Source organism: Ceratina calcarata, unplaced genomic scaffold (genome assembly GCF_001652005.2).
Source record: "Ceratina calcarata isolate Rehan_Ccalc_2016 unplaced genomic scaffold, ASM165200v1 scaffold160, whole genome shotgun sequence".
Lineage (NCBI taxonomy): Eukaryota > Metazoa > Arthropoda > Insecta > Hymenoptera > Apidae > Ceratina > Ceratina calcarata.
In genome coordinates, this window is record NW_017137285.1 from 199,017 (window position 1) to 211,583 (window position 12,567).

General features: G+C 38.8%; 2 protein-coding genes across 3 annotated transcripts in view; one reads left to right on the top strand and one right to left on the bottom strand.

The window, feature by feature from the left end:
* LOC108632536 (uncharacterized) overlaps window positions 1-7,171 on the top strand; it is a 16,986-nt gene extending 9,815 nt beyond the window's left edge. Inside the window, exons 6-13 of the mRNA XM_026819756.1 lie at window positions 9-45; window positions 91-470; window positions 531-706; window positions 787-912; window positions 986-1,042; window positions 1,216-1,341; window positions 3,048-5,233; window positions 6,663-7,171. Of these exons, the coding sequence (XP_026675557.1) occupies window positions 9-45; window positions 91-470; window positions 531-706; window positions 787-912; window positions 986-1,042; window positions 1,216-1,341; window positions 3,048-5,233; window positions 6,663-6,725 (3,151 nt within the window). The 3' untranslated portion in view covers window positions 6,726-7,171. The remainder of the gene's footprint in view (window positions 1-8; window positions 46-90; window positions 471-530; window positions 707-786; window positions 913-985; window positions 1,043-1,215; window positions 1,342-3,047; window positions 5,234-6,662) is intronic.
* Window positions 7,170-12,156, bottom strand: LOC108632541 (heparan-alpha-glucosaminide N-acetyltransferase). Of its 2 annotated transcripts, XM_018037194.2 has the most exons (12): window positions 12,051-12,156; window positions 10,990-11,121; window positions 10,629-10,771; window positions 10,452-10,567; window positions 9,978-10,146; window positions 9,450-9,654; window positions 9,196-9,363; window positions 8,848-8,969; window positions 8,621-8,781; window positions 8,137-8,311; window positions 7,655-7,767; window positions 7,170-7,408 (listed from the first exon to the last, which is right to left on the bottom strand). In XM_018037194.2, exons 2-12 carry the CDS (start codon window positions 11,113-11,115, stop codon window positions 7,227-7,229), a joined length of 1,680 nt encoding a protein of 559 aa, XP_017892683.1. In that variant the 5' UTR covers window positions 11,116-11,121; window positions 12,051-12,156; the 3' UTR covers window positions 7,170-7,226. The 2 variants fall into 2 exon arrangements, with proteins under 2 accessions (XP_017892683.1, XP_026675555.1); XM_026819754.1 differs by lacking the exon at window positions 10,629-10,771.
* Window positions 12,157-12,567: the final 411 nt, after the last annotated feature.

The following is a 12,567-nucleotide window of genomic DNA, read 5'->3' on the forward strand; positions in this document are numbered from 1 at the left end:
CAATAAAGATCTTTAAGTATTTTCACTGCTGAAGAAAATCGATTTGTAGTCTCAGCTTGATAAGTTCGAAAAGATCAACAATTTTAATAGACAATTTTAAATTTCATATCGCATTTGTATTTACAGATCGAGGATAGACCCTCGGTGTTCGACGTGAAACCAGAAGCGGGACATCATCAATTCAAACAGCCGAGTCCTCATCATCAGCAACGATGGGGTCAGCCAGCACAGAATCAAAATTGGAATCAAGCACAAAATCAAAATTGGAATCAAGCACAGAACCAGAATTGGAATCAAGCACAGAATCAAGTGCAAAATCAAGTACAGCAAACACCGCAGCCTCAACAATCCGGAGGTGGTTACATCATACCCATAATGATCGAAGGGAGCGAGAGGAAGCCTGGTGCGAACTCGTACTCTCAGCCAATTAGAAATAGCACACCTAACGCTGAGAATCAGACTGGGAAAGTGTAAGTTCACAAAGTTCTTGTTTCGAATGATTCGAATCTAATTGAAAATTGAATTGCCAGGCAACGTATCGTACCGGTGCAGGTGCAGGAACCCGGTCCGGTTCAATCCCGATCGTTCAGAGTTCTCCAGAAGATCACTGATACCGATAACCCGAACGACGTAGACACGGAACAGATGCGGAAATTGCAGTTGACAGAGGACGACAGGATCCTGATGAACAAGTTCAAAGAACAAGGTATTAACTAGGAAACCGTGGGTTTATTGTATCAACAACTGAATGGATGCATAATTTTGTTGTTTTTATGTTTAATACAGTTGATAACGACTCTTCCCTTCATCACGAGGAGGATCCGAGATACCGTGGCGCGGCTATACCGTCCAGAGCTTTCCGTTTCCTGCAGACTATGACGGACGCCGGTGAAGTTCCCGTTATGAATGCATGTAAGATTTCCCACTTTCAGTTTCATTACGAAATGTTCGGCATTTATTGAAATAAAAAAATTGCACGTTACAGCGCAACGACCGCCGTCCGCTATAAACAGGAAGCAGAATAGGAATTCAAAGACTTTCGGTAAGTAAATCACTGGAACATGGCATTTTTAGTTAAAACTTGTATAGAAAATGCCCTAATTTCTACTTACTGGCTTAAGATCAGATATAAAATTATAGGAAAAGAAGGCAGTGAGTAAAAATTGTGATGTGGACAGAAACTGGAATATTCATTATGTATGAATTTTTTTGTAGAAGAATCTCAAGCAAATTTGCCGCCGAGCGAGCAACAAGTTCAAGAGCCAAAGAAATACATGGGCAGCGCGATTCCGTCGAGATCGTTCAGGATACTGCAAGCGATGACAGCACCGGAGAGCGTCGGTGAGTATCGAATAAAAGGAAATCTACTTGAGATAAGAGGACAAGGAAACGCGTACGACACGTTCATGAATTCATGCATAGGACACGCTACTCGTTCATCATGAATTAATCGCAACAGGCTTCTATTCTCACCTTTGTTCACATTTAATGTTCAGTGACGATCGGCTTGTTCACATCGTTAATCGAATTAATTGAAAATAGTCGCTGGAACATTCCCGAATCCTGTGTTCACAGGAATAACGAAAATTCCTTGGTGCTGTTCAGCTATAGAGTTTCCCCCTGTCCAACAAAATTCACGATCATCATTAATTATTAAATGTCCCCCATGATTTTTAACGATCGACACAACAATCCCGTTTATGGAGAAGCGTCGATTGTTAACTAACTTTAAACATAGGAGAAAAACGCTGCATGGTAGGTGTATTATTATAGGCAGATCTTTAAAATCAAGTCGAAAATTAAAATCCGATTATCGAAACGAATCAGTTAATTTGAGATTAGTAAATATACTGTACAGGGTGGGCCTCGTAACGTGACGATTTCGAATATTTTCGAGTATTCGTTGCACGGTAAAGGTTCTTAAAAACATGTTGCATTACTTCCAGAGAGACATGCAATACTGTGATCTGTTTTGGGGTTTTTTATTTTTTATCGAGATATGAGGGTCCTCTCACAGGTCCCATGCAAGTCCCCTCACAAGATGACCCTCAGGTCTCAATAAAAAAAGAAAGATCACACCATTGTATGTCTCCCTAGAAGCCATGCAACGTTTGTTTAAAACCTTTTGTCGTACAACAAATACTTTACCAGTTATTCGAAGTTTTCGTATTACGAAATTCACCCGGTATAAAAACGTATGGCCAGCTACGGTATGGACTTTGGGTAAACTAAACTGGGAATGTTGCATGTTCTATTAATCGTGTTTAATTCTCGCTGGGATTTAATACTACAATTACAAAGTGCATGTGGCTAGGAGTATACTTCGTCCGGAATATATTGTACATACGAGCATGTCTTCCGAACGATTCCACCCGTTTATATTGCGATGATAATAAAGATGTTTTATTGTCGCCGGGTCTCGATAAATTTTCGGTCGTTTCCTTTGAACACAGGATCACCACACTCTACCTCTATCTGTCTGTCTATCTCTGTACACTCGTCGCTTTACCCCTGGGATAAATCCGTGGCACCTCGCTTTTCCCGACTCGAGGGGCTCGCGTTAGACATTTATTTCGCATGAATCTGATTAAAAAATATATGATGATAATAATTGTCGTTCACAGATTTCTGGGAACAAGCATCTTGTTTATGTATCGAGAACTGCATCTCTTATCTAATCTTATCTAAGTTCAACTTTTGATATCGTGTAAGCATGAATTAATCTTAACTGTCTTCTCTCACCGGAATTATTTGTAAAGAAGAAATCTGCAACGATTCTCGTACAAACTGGATAGCATTCATAAAGATGGACGTACATCTTGTATTTATAAAACAATAATAATAATAATGTAATATTTACGATGTATTACGAAATGAATTAAATGTCTATCGCACGTTCCTATGAAACACCAAGACCACAAATCCGAAGGACAGCCAATCGGGAATGAAAGAACAGAGAAAGGGAGAAACGCAAGACCACACCAACAACACGATTGGAAGAAACAATTGAAATTGTTGTTCTGAATGCATTCTGCTGTTTGTTGTAGCCACGCAAGAAAATCGTCAAGCAGATTTCCGCTGCCAAACAGAGAATAACGTGCCGGGCAATCAGCAGGGTGTCTTCCTCTCCTATCCCCCGTTTCTACCGCCCGAGAACGTTTGCTGGGGCTACTACCCGCTCCCTTATCCCGGTGTCGTGAACAGTTACCATCCGGACACTGCCTACGTATACTTTCCCATTTACAATCAAAACCCTCCACAGTATAATCCAATGAACAATAAAAACGTGTGCTGTCAACCTTACGTCGTCCCCGTTTCGTCGCCGAGTGGTAGTAATTGTGATCAGAGTCATGGACAGATTAGTGATAACGCGACAGTACCAGGAACTGAACCGGTAATCAATTTTTCAGAGGATATCCAAGGTAACGGGGTAGAAGATGAGCAAATGATCGGAGATAACGTCGGGGACGATCTTCAATGGGAGAATAGTGTATCCCGCACTGATAGCAATAACAGTAAAGACAGTGATTGTACCACTGCAATGAATATCACTGACGAGGAGGAGATTCCTGAAGGAATCGAGCAACAATCGGAAAACGCCGGCACTGGTCTGAACGTGACCGTTCCTAATTATACTTATATCGATACGAGTGATTCCAGCGATTCCAGTGACACTGAATCACAGTCTGATAAGGAATCCGTGATCGATTCCTCAAAAAGTAGCAGTGATAATTCTGACGAATCTTCGTCGGACAGCGACGACTCTGACTCCTATTTGGCGTATTCGACAGGACTGAACCCTCATGGAAGGTTGGTGAACGATAACGAGAGGAGCCAGTCTTGCAATGATGAGAATAACAGTGACACAGAACCAAGTTCACAGACCTGCGAATCTGATAAAGGAGAACAACTGAATAAAGAGAAATCTGAGGTGAATCAATTTCCTCATCAATTGAGTGTAATTTATGAGGACGTAGAAAGGGATTTAGAGACTCCCAGGCCAAGTAATACGCCTTTCGAAGCAACCGATGACCCTCCTGATGATTCTGACGCACCTACTGTCAGCGTCAGTCTGCCATTGAGGTTCAAGTTCTCCGTGTCTGAGAACAACGAGGATGTGACTACTGTTATAGTTGGTGACAGTACTATCAAGCCTGAGAGAGGATACGTCAAAGATGAAAGTAAGAACACTTTGGGAAAGACGTCGACGTTGAAGTCTGAGAAAGCTAAGGAAGAGAATCACACAAACATACAGGATAGTAAGAATACCTTAGAAAGTACTGATAAGAGTGCCGATAAGAGTGATACCAGCGTTGATTTTATGGTTCAGAAAGATGAAAGTAAACGAAAAAGGAAGAATTCCAATGAAAGATTAAAAGAGGAAATGAAAAATGATGACGACGTTGTGGTACCGTGCGTAAATTTTACGTTGAGAAAGATCCCAACCAGGTATAGCAAAATTAATTACGAAGAAACTGTAGAGACAGAGTTTACGATAAAGAGAAAGACGAGAACAAACAAGGAGAAAGAAGCGAACGATGCAAAGTGTAAAATTGAAGATTTAACGAACGATGAATCCGAGACTCGTGATATCAATCGAAATATCTTGAAACCGGAAGTGATAGTCTCTGAATTCAACCAACACACCGATTCGAAATTAAAGAATAACGAGTTTGAAGAGAGCGTTGAAATTTCAAAGAAGAGTAAAAAAGAAGAAGAGACGAAACACTTACTCAATGTACAAAATTCTCGAGAGGAGACCGACGACGAGGACAGCGGCGTCACTTCCGACATGAGTCGCATGATCTCGGAAGTAGATACCGACTCGGAATGCACCTCGTCGAAAAACATGAAAAAGTACCAAAGAACTCAGACGCACTCGAGGTTATTTAGACTGTTGAACGACGACTCAATTCTACAAGAAGAAAAACCGAACGACTCCTCGGCGGGAAGAGAATATCTCAGCCTCCCGTTGCAAACGACTTTTAATTACGACGAGAATTACTTCTCGAATCACTCGAGCGGCCTCACGTCCCCAGAATTTTCACCTGTCCACGAACAGTCGGAAAATCAGAACGGTCATCCTCTGACTCGACAAGATCGAGTATCGTGCAAAGAGGATCCATATTATCAGGCCTGGAAAATGCCCAAGTGTTCGCCGTCGGATCAGGACGTGGTACCCTCGTTGGCCTTCAAGGTACTCGAGAATCGCAGGCCGCTGTGGTCGTACAGAGTGAACGTGCTCTGTCCGCGGATAAAGAGCACGAAAAGCGTGCCGCGCGCGTTGAACGACAAAACAGACCCGGCATCCTGTCACCCCTCGTCCCTGAAAACCGACCATTGCTGATGGCCCGGGGCAGAATGAGGGCCGCTTTTTCGGCCGCGAGCAACCGGTCCACGGACGAGCCTCGCGCACACACTTTTCTCTAGATTCGCAAGACTGGGCTGAACTGTATATACTATGCCCGGGGGGCTACAGGCTACGTGGTTTTTTTTTCTATCGGTACATATCGTTTCCATATATTCATCTACTCGCACTTTATTCTTCAGTTTTTCTTATTTTTTTTTTTATTTACACTGTTCTACTGTCACAAGTGTTTATTTTTTCATTTTTTTATCTTGCATTATAGATTGAGTTATGGATACGAGTTCCGTTTTCTTTTCTTTACGTTTGACATTGGTTTTCTTTTCTATCAGTACACATTATCGTTTCCATACATTCGTCTATTCGCACTTGTATATTTCTATCGTCACTAGTTGTTCCGTTTCTATTTCTTATTAGATCCAGTTATGAATACTCCGTTTTCTTTCCTTTGCCTTCGGCACTGTTTAAGAAACGAAAGATTACGGAAATTATTTATAACGCAGATTTTTACTTTGCTCCGAGATGAGCTCACATCCTGCACTCGGGTAATCATTTTCTTTTTACTTTGTTCGAGTATTATCATATTATATTGTCAGTTATTATCAACGATCCGGAGTTGATTTTTTATTTTTCTGTTTGTCTTGCTCTTTACGCTGAGATTACTAACCATTCTGGTCGAAACGGTTTTGTGTTTCCTCCTTGATCGGCATTAACGCTTCCCACATATGATTGTTTCTTTTGTTCTAAGTAGTATTTTTGAAAAATGTACGAGCCTTCGACCTTCGTCTCCTCTTCGATCATATCGATTATTGATAAATCTGTTCATGAAGATAATATTTATCGTTGTGTATTCTATTTCAGAAAGTATTACTCCTAAAACAATGTACTAACAATTGCAGTGTGGTTTTACGTAGAATAGTGATGAGTTTCGAGTGTATAAAGTATGTTTGTGCATGTTTGCTATTTTATTTACCCAAGCCAACATCAGTTAAATCGCAGCTTTATCGAATTTCAGTTAATTAATTGATTGAAATCTTGACAATCGATAATCGGATGGGAACTCGCTGTACCAACGCATTAAATAAATATTATTCACTGTTCTTTAATTATCTTCACGTTATAATTATAAGCATCTGCATTTTTAATGAATCCATTATAAAATATATTATTCTATGATATCCGTTTATATTTATTTGCAAGAGATCATGATAAGATCTTGATATGCTCGCAGAATTCCACAGACCTTTGAACAAAATGTAAATGGATCGTGAATAATGTGATCTCGTTGAATTTCCAGGTCCCGATGCAACGGATTATTGAACAAGGTCGGATGCCGCCTTCGGAGACACGGCATTGTTAGTGTGCTTTACTCTTTCTTTCTCTTTTATTTTCTATTTTGTTACTATCCGTAGCGAATCGTTTAACACTACCATTGACCATCGGAACTCCTCGTTCGCCTCGTCCACGCGTATCTGTTGCCCGAACAGGTCTCATGGTTCCCAGCCCCGTCCCTCGTGACCCCGCAGTGTGTGCAAATATCGTTAAGGGATGATCCTTAGAAGAATCAAAACGAGAAACTACCGGGCTTTGTACTTTTTAACCCTTTTGCAGAGCGCACGATGAAAAGAGGAATTTTCTGTGTTTAAAATGTGTTGTGGACAATTTATACCGCTGATAATAATTATACGAAATCGCGGAAGGGTTAATTATAATCGAAGCTTGAATAGGAGAAATCACGTTACCTCGACCCGTCATTGTGTTACGTATACTTATGTAAGTTGTGTAAAATAAATTATTTGTAAAGTATCGGTTCCCATTATCTTTATTTTCTCCATACGTTTGTGTGAATATGGTAACAGTGCTATAAAGTGATGTAAGTACGATCTTTATGCATTATGTATGCAATGATCGTCCATAACGCGGTGCCCCAAATTGACTCGCATAAATGCAACGCTCTGCTGCTCATGTTCCCGATGCTCCAGTGAAAAGGGAAGTTTTGATAGCACACCATGTGCCCGACGTACAACAACAAACCGTTCATACCTGTAAATAATCAATTTCTCAAATATGATCGGACATTTTATATATACATAGATTTTTACACGTTTACATTTCCTGTAGGCTCGATTATTTTGTACATTCTATAAAATCTGCAGTTCAGTCAGACAGTCAGTGGTTATAAAATATAATAATTTATATCTTGTTGAGACTTGAAAATTTTTAAAGTAGTTTTTTCCAATATGCAACGTGAATAAATGTATTGCATAATCGCGTGAAAGTGGAACGTACCAGGTATTCGGAAAGGTCCACCGTTCCACACTTTTATGACGTCAACGAGCAGGTAGCAGGCGGATAAAAAGGCCAGGGAGAATGATGTCGTTACGAAAACGAACGACAATGACCTGTATACATAGTAATCGAACCAATCAATTATATCAATTTGTCTCGCTGTGATTCCCATTAATATTCGGACACATTTAAAAACGGAATAACTCTTTTAATATATTGAAACAAACAATTTAATTTTCTGTGGGATATTACAAGACTTAGTATACTATATAATTAATTAAAAAAAAATTGCTATTTTTCGAAATCTTGAATAAAAAAGTAAAGGACATGGTTTCTAACTATTTTATTAGAGTCTCTAATGAAAATTTGAAATATCCTGTTTGTAGATCTAATTGTAAGTTATGTCCTTTTGTTCTTCGAGATTCTGACGGATAGTAGTAGTAAGAGTAATAGTGAGAAAAATAGTTTTGCATATGACGTACCAAAGCTTTTTGTTGACGGGAATAACATTGGTGAAGTGGAGAATACACCCGATGCAACCGAAAATCGCGGCCCAAGTGAGCCACCTGATTACGCGTTCCTTCCAACCTTTGTAAGTCATCATGATAATGCCAGCGTGCAGCCCCAGGAACACGTGGAACGTCGTGGTCAAAGTACCTTCACGATCAATATTAATATTGTTATCAACGGACAAATTTTTTGTGATATCAATTGATGAATTATAAGAAGTCTATATAGATCTGCACAATTTTACCTATTACTATATTTTATTATTTATCATACAGTATTTTTCACTTGAATAGCCTCGGATAAAAATTTATATACAAATGTATGTTATTTTATTCACGTTATATACACTTTTCTAGGGAAACTAGTTTGAGCTGTTCGAGGCTATTCAAGTGAAGAACACTATAGATAACAATTTTTTCTTCAGTTTTTATTCATTAATTATGAGAATTTGTCTACCCAAAATTCCTTCGGGATCGAACGGTCCCGAGTCGTAAACCGTGGCTGAGTGATGTAAGTGCGCCTCTTTGAGTATCATTCTATCGATGTAACCCGCTGCTCCACCCACGCAGTCAAAATACTGTGCGTCTTCGTGTAGACCACCAGGGCCGAGGTACCCACTGCGATCAGACGCTTGAATGATTTCGCGAGATATTCGAATTAATCATCGAATCGTACGTACATACGTGGGACATCCGGGAACTTTTAGGCAAAACGTTATCGCGCAATGAACCGCCAGGATTATTACTATCAGGCACCACTGCGGAAGGAGCAAGAGAATATCATGCACTTCCCGTAACATCGGAGACTGAAATTGAAATTGATATTATCTTAATTTTAAAATATTCTTAAATCATTAAGAATTATACAAAATTACAAAATTCTGTCATTGTTGCATTCATATTTTTTAATAACTGTTTAATAACTGTACAAATGTACTTTTAATATTCTACATGCTATCTTGGATATCGAATGCATTTATTATGTCTCTCTATCAATGAATTCAACATCGATAAATCTTGTTTGCAACTTACTTGTACTTTGCTCAATCTGTTCGACATTAAACAAAAGTACATTAGCGCAACGACGAAGTACGTTATACCAAATCGTTGGAGTACACCCATTATGCGAATGGTTTCGAGCTGCGGGCCGGTGCTCACCGTGTTCAGAGATAATCCGATTAAAAACAGAAGAATGCTCCTCTGAAATATGCATCAAAAAAAGAAAATTCATGTTCGTCACTAGGTTTCCTATATTATTTTCGACAAATGAAGTAGGCAATAATTACCTTGATGATTCCATATACTATCATCCGTTTGGGTGTCATACGCTTCACCTGACTAGATATAGCTATGGGAATGCATACTCCCATGACCCATATAAAACAAGGAAACAATAAATCCCCTAAAAGTAATCCATTCCAAGTTGTGTGGCCAAGAATTCTATAACCACCCGAGCCGTCGTTCACAAATATCATCAACAGCGTACTTGCTCTACAATATTATTATTATTATTCTTATTATTACCCTGTAGTAAAGCGTATACAGGGTAAATTCCAAAAAATTAGAGAGCGAAAGAGAGGTGACTCTAGAAGTGTTTCTGAACAACAATTTTCTTTGGCATAATGTAAAGTGTGGCATGATTTACAAATTATTATTCTTGTTCAGAAACACTACCAAACTCACTCTTCATTCACTCGAACACTTTTTTTGGGATACCCTGTATGTGTATTTATTAATAAACTTAAAATCTATTGAATTTTTTCCAATATATATATAATACTTGTAATTTACAATCGTGTGAAAGGAAAATATACCCTCGAACAACGTCGATAGCTTTTACTCGACGTTTCGCGGGGTGCCTCGTCGCAGCGTCGACGTCCGTTTGACTTTTCATGCATTTTCTCCTGTACACGTGCCACAAAGATTTCGACCCGGATAATCCAAACAGGACGAGAATCAATACTCCGAAAATTACGAACAGCTCTAGAATTATACGTAAATGTACTAAATTTTAAATTAAAGAAGAATATCATAATTCATGATTATTGATAGGCACTTGAATGGTAAATATTATTTCAATTAGTATCGAGATCGAGATTTGGAGCGGCGATCTCAATAAATTTGCTATTGTCTTTACAACGAGATAACTTATCTCTAGTCATTCGATATCTCTAATCATTAAACGAATCTAATACCGTGGTTTATTCAGTTACTTAATTATTACTAGATTGCGGATTTTATGTATTTCTAGAAAAATGCTATGTGCANGCTTTTTAGATTGCAATTACCTGTGTAAGGATAAGTCGGCTCGTTTAGGACTTTCACGTCGCAGCTTCGATTTTGTACAGAGAGATCATAAACGCCGAACTGTCCAAGGTTTGGCATCAGCTCGCAAATCACCTTGCTGGAATGAGTATGTGGGTTAGCATCGGGGATATCGAATTGTGCAATTTTTCCAGGTGTACCTCGTATTTTTAGCAGACACGAATTCGCCGGGATCTTCGGAATTATGAAAGTCAAAAATTCTGAATACCGTCGGTTTGACAGTGTCGATTATCACGCTAGAACTGACGTTCGGTAAGATCTGTTTAATCCTCGTATAAGGACACTGTAATCGAATAAAAATTCTTTCATTTTAATAAATTATGTATAAAAATCTTAAAAATGTATCAAATCATGTTGTAAACAATTTGTACAAAAGATCTCTAATCTCTTCAATCGCAGTGATAAAAGGTTTCGATTAAATCGTCAGATTATGTACGATTAGTACTGGACAAAAGAAGCGAAAGGTATGCAAAGCACGAAGCGGGTAAAAACGTGACTCACGAGCGCACAGTCGGTGGATAGTAGATAGAGCCAGAGATCCGATCGTTCATCGGTTGTCCGCAGATTGACACAAGCTTCATCGTATTTCAATGTATCCTGATCACAGAACCAGTCGTCTGTCTCCATATCTCGCTACAAAACAGAGAATGCCCGGTGTTCAAGGTTCGAAAGCTTGAAGAGTCGTCCGAGACTTAACACGCATCCTTAATTTGAGAGAAACGCTTTGGGAACAGGTGTGCGACGGCCCGGGAAAGTAGCACGCTACTAAATACAATTTATGTTCCCCGTCTCTCGAGTTTTTCTACAGAAACTTTGATTTACAAAGATTGCTATTTATATTCTTAACTGTATAACCAGTTTCCCAAGTATTATCACTTTTCTATCAATACTTCATTTATTAATTGTACGTATTTCCATTAATGCATAGATCCTTGGGATTTAGTAATAAAATACAGTGCTCTTCATTTAAATAGCCTTAGGTGAAAATCGATATATGCATGTAAGCTTACATCGAAGAAAGGAATTTATTGAAAATTTTTGTTTATTAACTAATTAGATCCGTTTGTATTATAAATTAGTAGATGAAATTAGTTTATAATGATGTACACACTTCAAAAACATATTGGAAATATAAGAAACTTCTGAATAGCCTCAAGTGTTTAGTCACAGTTAATTGATGCTTACAGTAATCCTACATTTTATTATTTTACATATCTATGTTATTTTACTCATACTACATACAATTTCCTACGAAAAAGTAACATTTCGGGACTATCCAAGTGAACAGCACTGTATATTCACATACGTATAATTGTATTTCGTCTTACAAACATTAGAGATACACACTTATAAAAGCAACCGGCTGCACTTTCATATTTACATAAATCCTTGGGATTTGTTAATAAAAAACACTTCCATACACGAAACTATATTTTGTCTCACAAATATTAGAAATGCACACTTATAAAAGCAACCGGCTATATTTTTATAATTAATTAATTAGATAAATGGGTTTCGTTAATGAAATAGACTCCCATGAAAAAAAACTGTATTTTCCTTACAAAAATTCGAAGTACAAAGGTAGCGGAGCGTAAAGCAAGGAGCAGTCGCCTGTCTCTAACGAGATTTCAAATCGATCTCTGGCAATGATCGTGAGTTAAATCGCTGAGAGTCGGCGCGCGAGTGACGGCGAGTTGACGCGAGGAAATAGCGCGACAGGTTTTTAATATCAGCGGCCGGGAATCACGTGGGTGCATCGACTGACATTTCACCTGGCATTCAACAAGAATTTTACCTGGCCATCTCGATACCGTGCATGTGTGGTATCGGAGAGTACCGTCTTCTTACCTTGAAGCGCACGTGTAATCGTTGTAGAAGACCGTCGCGTCGCTTCGTAATTCTCGAATGCAACAGGTGTTCCATGTAACGGGGTTCCCTTTGGGCTTGCACGATTTTGCTGGATCATTTGTGCTATTCTCTGACTATTGCAATGTATTAAATATTACACGACGCTTTATTATGACAGAAATGCATCTTCAAATTTTTATTTCGCGATCCTTGAATAAATATAATCCAAAG

Bases quoted from the DNA above. Each gene is read 5' to 3' on its own strand.
- LOC108632541 (XM_018037194.2), bottom strand. From the start codon at position 11,115: ATGGAGACAGACGACTGGTTCTGTGATCAGGATACATTGAAATACGAT. The intron at 10,772-10,989 runs GTGAGTCACGTT...ATTCGATTACAG, and splicing joins TATCCACCGACTGTGCGCTC to TGTCCTTATACGAGGATTAA. The intron at 8,312-8,620 runs GTAGACAAATTC...TTGATCGTGAAG, and splicing joins CGATCCCGAAGGAATTTTGG to GTACTTTGACCACGACGTTC.